General features: G+C 39.8%; 1 protein-coding gene across 1 annotated transcript in view; it reads right to left on the reverse strand.

Moving 5' to 3' along the window:
• Positions 1–4,564: 4,564 nt before the first annotated feature.
• Positions 4,565–11,180, reverse strand: part of AHNAK2 (AHNAK nucleoprotein 2) — a 61,104-nt gene continuing 54,488 nt past the window's right edge. The window contains exon 8 of the mRNA XM_027698541.1: positions 4,565–11,075. Coding sequence (XP_027554342.1) covers positions 5,553–11,075 — 5,523 coding nt within the window. The 3' untranslated portion in view covers positions 4,565–5,552. The remainder of the gene's footprint in view (positions 11,076–11,180) is intronic.

Below are 11,180 nucleotides of genomic sequence, written 5' to 3' on the forward strand. Positions count from 1 at the left end.
TTGTGATCCTCTCTATGTGGACTGATTTATATCTCTGTGAATACACACAAATCCCCACACAAATGACTTCTGGAAATGATCCCAACTGATTTTTCATTTTTTTGGTTCCCAGGCTGCTCCTTAGCTATCTCTTCCAGATACTTCTAAGATTCCTTGAATTCCTTGGATTATTACAAATCAATACATTTTGTTACCGAGGCAGATTTTTTTAAGACTGTAGTTACATTTACAGATATCACTGAAATTTTTTGAGTATTCACATACATGCAAAAATATTGAGGAAGATGCAGGTGCTTTTAGTGTTCTCATTCCCTATTTCCTTTCTAGAGTCAGCTTGAAAATCTTTGTGAGAAGTTACATCCTTAACCAACAGAACAGTTTTCTGTAGAGATGCGCACTCCTCTAGGTGGCACTCGAAGCTGTGTTTTCCCTGTTTTGGAGTAGGTAGATATTGCAGGACTAAAAGGAAAACTTCTTTCTCCTCCACTTGTGAGCTCAAATCTGACAGTGCTGGATTAGTTGTTCAGTGGGACAGAGTTTTTTGATAAGCTGGCAGAATTGTCTTATGGCCATATGAGACTCGTGTGGGTTAAGGTTCAGCTTACAGAGGAAAAACTGACGTTTATGGGAGTGCTCTTTTATTTTCTCTACTTGAAACCATTGCTGGTTTTCCTCTACGTATGAAGGGGTGGTTTACAATTAAGACAATGAATGAGATCTAAGATTAACTTGAGTTTATTTTCCTGGTTTCTTGTGAGACTTTTTAGGCCCCTTCAAAACTTGATTCTTATTTACTTGTTCTCTATTAAAAAGGTAGAGTATCATGTAAATTATAACCAGGCTGAGTTTCAGTTCTTTTCTTTTCCATTTATGGAACAGAGTTAATAATAATCCCTATGCATGCATATGTTACTTGTCTCTTTCATTTAGATTGTGACTTCTTCAACCTAAGGTCTGTACCAAACGTAAGCTGGGGCCTCCACTGGTATTCATTAGCATTTATTTATTATCCTTGAATGGATTAGATACTAGGAAAAGGTTCTTCATCCAGAGGATGGTTGGGCACTGGAAAAGGCTCCTCAGGGAAGTTGTCATGGTACTGAGCCTGATAGAGTTCAAGAAGCGTTTGGATGACACTCTTGGACATGTGGCATGATTCATGAGGATGTGATGTGTAGAGCCAGGAGCTGGACCTTGCGGGTCCCTTCTGACTCAGGATATTCTATGATTTTCTAGTTTGATTGCAGGCTGTTCAGATTTTTGCCAGTATTGGTTTATTCATGTCTACAAAGAGTTGCTGGCTTGGATCTTGAGCAAGGATGCTCTTCTCTGATCAGCTCATCTCATGTACCTGTGTTATGAGGGATTACAACGCGAGTGAACCAGCCCTCTGCTTTATCTGAGTGCCTTTCACGTGGAGCTGCTGCACTGCTCTCCCAGCAGGCTCATTTCCGAGAGCCCTTGGTTTGGTGCAGTGCTTTGTGGCTACAGCACTGCTGACAGCAATGCAGATGACAGGAAGACAGGACCTGGCTGGCTCCACGGGCTATGAGTACTGACAGGACTCCAAAGCCACCTGGCTTCACACATTGGACACCAGCTTGTTCCAAAAGCTTTAGTATTATCTGCTTTCATTTTTTCCTGCTGTTACCCAGGATTTTCTTTTACCAAGTGTTCCAGATAAACATACACTCATTGTTTTCATCCAGGTACTGAGAAAACATTTCATCTGCCATTTATGCTGTATCAAGGTACACTTAATTTCTTGACTATTGTAAATATGTCCCTAATTCCTAGAAGACAGCTCCTGGGTCCTCACTGACTCACAGACCACTGCTCTCTGCAACTTTCCAAGGAGGGGAAGCAGAGAGGAAGGTACTGATCCCTTCTCTCTGGTATCCAGTGATAGGATGTGTGGGAATGGTTCAAAGCTGCATCAAGGGAGGTTCAGACTTGACATTAGGAAACATTTCCTTACCAAGAGGGTTGTCAAACACCAAAACAGACTTGTCTCAAGCAGTGTTTGATGCCCCAAGCCTGTCAGTGTTCAAGAGGCATTTAGACGATGCCCCTAACAACTTTAAGGTTTTGACAATGTTTGGGTCATCTCTGATCAGGCAATTGGACTGAATTATTGTTGTTGTTCCCTTCCAATTAACTATTGTGTTCTGTTCTATTCTATTCTAAATGGCTTTAAACTGAAAGAGGATAGTTTAGATCAGATATTATGAAAAAATTCTTTACTGTAAGGGTAGTGAGGCACTAGAACAAGTTGTCCAGAGAAGCTGTGACTGCCCCATCCCTCGAAGGATTTAAGGCCAGGTTGGATGGGTCGCTGAGCGATCTGGTCTAGTGAAAGGTGTCCCTGCCCATCACAGGGAGATTGGAACTAGATGGCCTTTAAGGTCCCTCCAATCAAAACCATTCTGTGATTATTATACTCTGTGCTTCTTCATATATATTATCTCATTCAGGGTTAATTTTGGCTGTCTTGCCTTTGGGATATATGAGAGGTCCTGCTTCAAAGAACAAACAATAACCAACCAATATTCAGCTCTCAACAATGCAAAAAATCACCACAGTCAGAGTGTCTGTCTTTTTAATGCATTTATACCTTCTTTTGCATGTCAAGTCACAGCTGCAGGGTTTTTTGACTGGGGACTGAATGTAGACATTTAACTGAACAGCCCACTTTTTCAGATGTTAAAAAATAAGCAGCAGTAATCAAGGAAACCTACCACAGCTAAAAGAATGACCTGAGCATCTCAAACAAGGTGTGTGGGGATGTTCAGAATCAGCCTGCAGAAAAGATATCTATGTGCTGCAGGTTTGTTACTGTGCTTCCTGCACTCTTTTGAGCTCTGTTCTTAGCTATTCCTGTGGTCAGACCCTTGGGTAATACCTTGTTAACCTGGTTCCTGTTTTGCTACCCTCCACTTTTTCCAAAGCTGACAAAAGCCTCCATGGAGGAAGGTTTTATTGCTGCTTCCTTTCTCTACTGCTCTTCCCTTAACTATTTCATTCATCCTTTGAAAACATCACAGAGATTATTGCTCTGTGGCCATTGCTGTCTCAGAGTTCAATTGACTTGATTCTGTCACCTGCTGCTACACTCACGGTCAGTGCTGCCCACATGGATTCCTATTTGTGGGCCCAAGTAAACGGACACTACCTGATAAATGTTTTATGTGAAGGCTGCTTTGCAGGCAGATGTGATCTGCTGTTAGAATAGCATGTCCTTTATTAATATACATCACCTTTTTCTGGACTCAATTTTTCTGTCTACCTTGCAACGTTTTCCTCAGTCCTGGTATGTGCTGTTGCTGCCTGATGTGGTAATTTTGGGTCTGTTCAACAATGATGTGTATACTTAGGGAAACTTCAGGGAAATTCTGTATGATCCAAATAAATAATACAATGCTTAACACTTATGATACGAGTCTCTTCAGACATAACTGGAGTTTTCTCTAAAATAACTGCCTGCAGTTCTCTTAAGAAATTTAATTGTACCTCAATGATACGCTTGAGAGGTGGGCCAATGCAAGCCTAATGAAGTTTAACAAAGCGAAGTGCAAGGCCCGGGGTCACGGCAATCCCAGACACACGTAGGGATTGGGTGGAGAAATGATTGAGAGCAGCCCTGTGGAGAAAGATTTGGGCTGATGGTTGATGAAAAACTCACCACGAGCCAGCAGTGTGCACTCGCAGCCCAGAAAGCCAACCATGTCCTGGGCTGCACCAAAAGCAGTGTGGCCAGCAGGTCGAGGGGGGTGATTCTCCCCTTCTACTCTGCTCTTGTAAGAACCCACCCAGAGCATTGCATCCAGCTCTGGTGCCACCAGCATAAGAAGGACATGGAACTGTTGGAGTAAGTCCAGAGGAGGGCCACAAAGTTGATAAAAGGACTGAAACACCTCCTCTAAGAAGACAGGCTGAGAGAGTTGGGGCTGTTCAGCCTGGAGAGGAAAAGGTTGTGTGAAGACCTCATAGCAACCTTCCAGTATCTGAAGGGGGCCTACAGGGAAGCTAGAGAGGGGCTCTTCATCAGGAATAGTCTACTGGTAGGACAAGGAGTAATGGGTACAAACTGAAAAGATGGAAATTTAAGTTAGATATTAGGAGGAAATTCTTTACTATGAGGGTGGTGAAATACTGGAACAGGTTGCCCAGAGAAGTTGCAGATGCCCCAACCCTGGCACTATTGAAGGCCAGGTTGGATAAGGCCTTGAGCAATGTGGTCTAGTGGGATGTGTTCCTGCCCATGGCAGGGGGATTGGAACTAGACAATCTTTGAGGTCTCTTCAAACCCTTAACATCGTATGATTTTATGAAGAAACCTAGAAATGAAGAGCATCTCAACTTACAGATGGTTAGATCAAGTACACTTCATTGAAAATCCAGTTGCTAAATGTTTTGCTGTGTCTGCTTTTCCTGTACTAAGTAGAACATGGAGAAAGGAAACAGAGGATTAGAAAACTACTGTAACAAGATCTGTTGCAAATTTAAGCTGGGATTTTCAGAATCAGAAATGTCAGTAACTCACGCCAGTTGAGTTATTATCCATATGGTGAGTTTATTATGACTTAATAATACAGACAGTGTTTTAATGGTACATGTGAAGGCTGTCACATATGCACTCTGGTTTCCATTGTGCCCTTGAGAGAAGCATTGATATAAACAAAGAAGCAAATAATTATATACACCTCCTTTCCCAGAAAATCTTTGAAGCAATTCCACCACTGTGGCAGATCATTCTAAGCATTTAACTATCCCATAAATATATACATTAAAATTTATTTATCCACATTCATATACTTATTCTTTGTAAGCATGTTTTATTCTGGTATCTTAAAAATGTGAATAAGTTACAAGTTTTTGGTCTTGAAATTATTCTGTTGGGTTTTGTTTTGGTATTTTTAAAATCTTTTAAGGCTAAATATGACCCATCACAATAATAAAAAAATCAGAAGAGAGGAAGAGGTAAAGCATTAGTCTCTCTACACTAGTATTTAATTTTTATTTTATATTTTAAAATGTTTGTGGAATATACATACTACTTTAGCTGAAATAAAAAAAAGACATTTTAATAAGAAAGCAAAAGTAGGTCAGAAAGGTCCAAAATCTAAACAGGTAAATATAGTTCTTATAGTACTAGTTTATAACCCATTCTGGAAATAAACTGTTATCTAAACGTAATTACATTGTGTGTTTTGAGAAGCCTATTTAAAAAGCCTTTTGCTATCATTGAGCCTTTCAATGGTTTACTTTCATGATTCAGGTATATTTTTTCAGACTTTGTTCAAACTATGGGCTCCTCTGTACTTGTCATAATTGTTGCCTTTGGGGCAGATTTGAAGAAATTATTATTTTTATTAGTGCACAATATAGTACATCCACGTACTTGAAAATTTACATGTGGTGAATTCTGTTCAACTATTTTCATTAACACCGGCTTTGGGTTTTCATTTTCAGTTACCAGAAAAATAAAAACCCATTTTTTTCTGTGCATGTAGATGATTTTGTTTTCATTGAGGACTGAGAAAATACAACCTTCATTTGGTTGTATCTCCATCAATATTAGATTTACTATCTTTTTCTTCCTCCAACAAGATTAGTTCAGTTCTTGCCAAAGATGTCACAATAGATGAGGTCCCATCAATTTCTACTTTTTCATCCCTTGTTGTTTCTTTAGGTGATAAGCTTTCTTGTGCATCAAAAAATACATCAGGCTTATCTGATGGGCTATCTTCATCTGAGATTCTTCCCTCTTTATGACCAATCTCTTCTTTTTCAACAGACTTAGCCTTTTTGGAAGGAGATGTGAAACCAAGCTTGGGAAATCTAAACCATCCAGTTTTTTCAGTTTGCTTAGAGAAATCATCTGATGTGTCAGCAGATTTCATATCTTCTGGATCTGATTTTTTTCCTTCTGTTTTTACATCTGTGCTTGTTTCATCACCAGAAGATGAAAAGCCAATACCTGGAAGCCAAAACTTGAATCTTCCAGGAGATCTTTTGCTATCAGTCTTTTCTTTCTCATTGGTTTTGTCTTTTTCTTCACCTTCCATGGCTTCAGCTACATCCTCATCTTTAGAGAGACGACCTGAAGTTATTCTCTCTGGTGATTTATCAGAAAGACTCTCTTCAAGTTTACTGGAAGGCTTTGCTTCAGCAGCATACGTTTTTAACTTTGGCAAACTTATTTCTCCACTAAATTTTTCAGACTCATGATGTGGTTTGTCAGATAGTTTAAGCTCAGCACTGCCAGTTCTCTGTGCTGCTACTCCAAAGCTTTCCCCAGCACATGTAGGTTTTTTCACTGATCCACCTTCCGTCGGAGATGGCTGCTGGACTAGCACTTCTAAGTCACTGTGTGATTCAGGCAACTTTGCCTTGAGCAATGAGAATCCCAATGTAGCAGTTTTGACTTTTGATGACAGAATCTCTGATTCTTTCAGTATTTCAGTAGTGTAAATCTCACACCTTTCAATAGCAACGTGTTCAGGTTCTACTTTCTCACTCACTTCTTGGCCTTCTACATAAGACCAATGAATGTCTTGCCCTGCATTTGAGAGGGAGGACTCTATGGTAGTTGTCATTTGTGCTGTTTTAATGTCAGGTTCAGTTAGCATCAGAATTTTGCTTTTTGCTTTTTGAATACTCCCCTCTAGAGCCCCTGGTGTTTCACCAGAGATAACAGAGCTTGCTTCCAGTTGCACTACTTCAATATCAGTACTAGATCCCTTTGGATCTGTTACCACTTTTGACACTAAAACATCAGCTTCAATTGGGAGAGTTTTAAAAGTGAATCTTGGTATTTTTAATTTGGGAATTCTTACAATTACTTCTGGGCCACTTTCTGATTGGTCCGTTTCCCCTGTTATTCTGGCAGATGCTTCCATATAATCTAGAGCTGGACTTTTCAGGCCAATAGATCCTTCTGGTTTCTGTAACTGCATTTCTGCTGTGCCTATTTCACTTTTAGATCTTGAATCAGCTTCTGACTTCGTCACATTGATATCACCTTCAAAACCCTTGATTTCCGAATGAAACATTCCAAACTTCGGAATCTTAAACTTGTATGCTTTAGTTTTACTTGTTTCTGCTCTGTCTTCTACTTGCACTTCCACTCCTGCAGACACATCCTTTTCAACACTTTTCACTTGAAATTTAATTTCAGGATCTACTCTAGTAATTTTAACATTCGTCTTCACTCCTGGAACTTCTACCTTTAGATCTTCCAGCTTAGCAGTAACATAAGTACCATCTTCTGATTCCTTTGTTGTAGACCATTCACACATAGTCCTTTTTAACTGACTTTCTTCACTGTCTTTTCCTATAATTTTCACCTCACCCTTTATCTTTCCTTTTTTAATTGCTGCCTCTTTATTTTGAATATCAAGCTCTTCCTTTGGAAGTCCAACATCTATTTTCTCCTGTGTTGCATCCAGAGTAATTTCAGCTGATGATGGTTTGCATCCTACTCCTGAAGTCTCTAACTTAGTGGAACTTTCTACCTTTGGGATTTCCATATCCTGTGTTTTGACTTTATGCTCTTGAAAAGTCAGAGTACCTGTAGAAAACCTATTTGTTAAACTGTTGTCTTTGTCGCTTTCTGAAGCACTTAGGTATGATTTAGGCAATTCTGCTGCAGACACTGTGAATTCTGAAGTATGCATTTTTTGTCCTTCAGCACCATGCTTAACTATGTCTGCGTAAGTTTCAGTTTTTGGAATATTCACTCTACTATCTGTTCTTTCTGTGGACAATGAAATATCTCCTTCCATCTTCGACAAGCTAACATCAGAACTCCTCACAGAATCTTCAAATTTTTTAATCCCTTCTTTTCCAATAGTAATTTCAGCAACTGCATGTGGTAATGAGAAGGTAGTTTCAGGAATACTTGTTTCAGTTTGTACTTTTGCAGAGGGAATGCTCGCCTGAGCTTTTTCCGCACTTCTTTCAATATCAGCATCACATTTTTTTTCCTTTAAGGATGTCCTGCCAAATGCAGGTATTCTGAATTTTGGCATTTTAAACCATCCCTGATGTTCTTCAGTCCGAACTTCTTCAGCTTTTATTTCATGTTCTTCTTTTAATTTGATTTCTTTGTCCTCAAGACTCTCAATAGCTCCCTCTGTCCTTGGTTTAGACACTGACTGGGGGCTAATGTCTACTTTTGGAGTTTCAGTGCCACCAGTCAGATCTTGGGGTGTTTTTATCTTACAAACAACTACTCCAGGATCTGACATATCAGATATAAGTTCTGATGCTGGAACTCCCACAGCAATGTCAGCAATTTTTAGCTGGGGTTGCTCAGCTTCTATTTCTGGAGAGCTGATCTCTGCCTCTGAGCATTTCCCTTTTGTTAGGGAGATTCCAAACTTTGGTTTCTGGAATTTGGGCATTTTAATCTTCCCTTCAGGACCTTCTAATTTCACTTTTCTTCCATCCACAACTGATGATCTTTCTGTTACTATATCAGGGCTCTTCAGTTCAACTGAAGCTTCTCCTTTGGGGAACTTAATACTTGTTTTTTGAATGTTATATTCATCGGTAGAACTTGACTTTAGGTCAACCTGTTGAAAACTCCCCTCTGAGGGAGTCAGAGCAGCACCAATCTTTGCTGAGCTGATTCCCATTTCATTTTGAGAGGCTTCAGTTTCCATTTTGGAAAACTCCAAAGTGTGGATCTTAACATCAGCCACTTTTATACTTATTTGTGCCCCTTCTTCAGTCCTTTCAGAATGACTTCTTTCTATATCAGGTATCTGAATTGAATCATCACCCTCTCTTTCCATTTTAAGAAGAGTAGCATCAACTTCAACTTTTGATGAATGAGACTGAGACTTTGGAACCTTGATCTTGGAGAGTGAAATTTTAGGCATGACAAATTGAGGCTTTTTAATTGGACTTTTTTGTTCAACTTTTCCTGTAGATATTTCCAGATCAAGGGCTGTCCCACTACCTTCATCATCCATTGAAGTTCCTCTTATTTCTGTATCTGTTCTGCTTGACATTACATCAAGCTTTTGGTCTTCCAGATTTGCTCCAGAATCCGGTTTAACACTTGCTTCCTTCTTTGGTGACCAACTGAAGGATGGAAGTTTGAATTTTGGCATTTTGAAATGTCCTTCTTTTTCTTCTCCATCTCCATCTGGCTTTATTTCCCCTTTGATTTTTAGTGCTGCATCTGAATCTTGAATATCACTGTCTGGTTTTGGAATAGAAATGTCAGCTGAAGGGAGGTGAACATCAGCCTCTGATGCCTTACTGTCAGTTTTGGTCATTTTGACTTGAGGGCTGTAAGTCTCTGTTCCTGTGCCACATTCCACCTCCAAGTTTGGTCCTTCGACAGCAATGTCAGATATTTCTACTGTTGCTTTCAGCTGGGGAACCTTGACTTCTGATTTGGATTGGCTGACCTCTTTTTCTGCCCCTTTCCCTTTAGAAAGTGTAATGCCTAACTTTGGCATTTGGAATTTAGACATTTTTGTTTTCCCTTCAGGACCTTCAGCTTTTATTTCTACATCACTCACAGCAATTTCACTTGGTGTTCTTTCAACACTTGTGTCAGGACTCTTCATCTCAAGTGAACCTTCAGTTGTCATCCTAATATCTGAGGTGGAGAGGCTGGCATTAGCAGCAGCTGATTTCAATTCTAGATCATCTTCTTCACACATACCAAGTATGACTTCACCTGTAGGCCTGCTAATATCCATGTCTATTTTGGGAGCTTTGACTTCTGGTTTGGAAAATTCCAAAGTTGGGACCGTAACTTTTGGCATTTTTATGCCCATTCCAGCCCCTTCCCCACTAATCTCTTTCTCAGATTTCTGTACTGAAACAACTTCTTTTTCTTGTTCAGGACCACAAATATCAGTTTCCAGTACAGGCACAGAGACTTGGACCTTCTGACCCTTAATTTTAGGGAATGAGATCTTTGGCATGGTAAATTGGGACTTCTTGTTTCTGATCTTTTCACCATCTTTTTCTATAGATGTATCAAGTTCTACATGAACATATTGATTCTCAGGAGTAGGAAAGGTTAATTCAGAGTCTGTGTCTCCAGATAAAGTAGACAAAGGCGGTTCTTCCAGATGTTTCTCAACCGGAGATGGAACAATAGCTTCTTTCTTTGGAGACCAACGAAATGAAGGCAGTTTAAATTTTGATGATTTAGATTTGTTTTCTTTCTCCTCAGTATCTTTCTCTCCTGAAATTACTTCCTGTTCTGCCTTGCAGTCTAAATCTGTGCCATGGATTTCTCCTTCTGATTTTGGCATGGTAACTTCCATTGGTGAGAGATTGGGATCAAGTATTGGTGCATCCAGAACAACTTCAAGTGAAGGCTCGTGCAACTTTACACCTAACTTGGCATCAGAGATCTGAGTTGGTTTTCCAGTATCAGCATCAGTCATATCAGATGTTATCCTTCCCTTGGAAATTTCAGATTCCACTTTGAAACCAATGTCACTTTCTGATGCTTTACCCTTAGATCGAATTCCAAATTTTGGTTTTCGGAACTTAGGAATTTTAACTGTAACATCTGTGTCACCCAAAGATATTTCAGCAGCTCTTGTTTTAACTTCTGGCTTAACACCTTCTTGCTCTACAGAACCATCTTCATTTAAAATTTCAAAATCTGAAAGATTTTCATCTGCAAGAGATGGTATTTTTGATTCAGATTCTGTAAGATTAACTTGGTATTTAGTAAGAGTAATATCCTCTTTTTGAAATGAGGACTCGGGGTCAATTCCAGACGAACTCAAATCAACCTTGGAGAAACCCAAGGTAGGAATTCTGAACTTAGTATTTTTAGACACATTATCTCCCTTTAAGTCAGGCATAGGCTTAGATCCGACACTACCCAAAAGAACAGCAGGAGTATCCTGTGTTACAGAACAACTAAGAGATTCTGACACTGAAACATCAGCTCTGGATTTACTTTCTCCATGAGATTTGGAACTTTTAGAAAGCGAAACTTTAGGCATTCTAAATAGAGAACTTCGAGATTTACCCATCTCGTCCTCTTTAGAAGAAAAGGAACCTACAGGAACTTCAGAAATAGGCACCTGGATCTCGGCCCCAGGCAGGGTAACGTCCCCCTCAGCGGCTCCCGAGGGCAGCGTAACATGGGGCTCCTTGAGGCTGATGTCCACCTCGGCGGCTCCCGAGGG

This window comes from Neopelma chrysocephalum, unplaced genomic scaffold (genome assembly GCF_003984885.1).
Source record: "Neopelma chrysocephalum unplaced genomic scaffold, ASM398488v2 Primary Assembly neopelma1_24, whole genome shotgun sequence".
In the NCBI taxonomy this organism is placed as follows: Eukaryota; Metazoa; Chordata; class Aves; order Passeriformes; family Pipridae; genus Neopelma; species Neopelma chrysocephalum.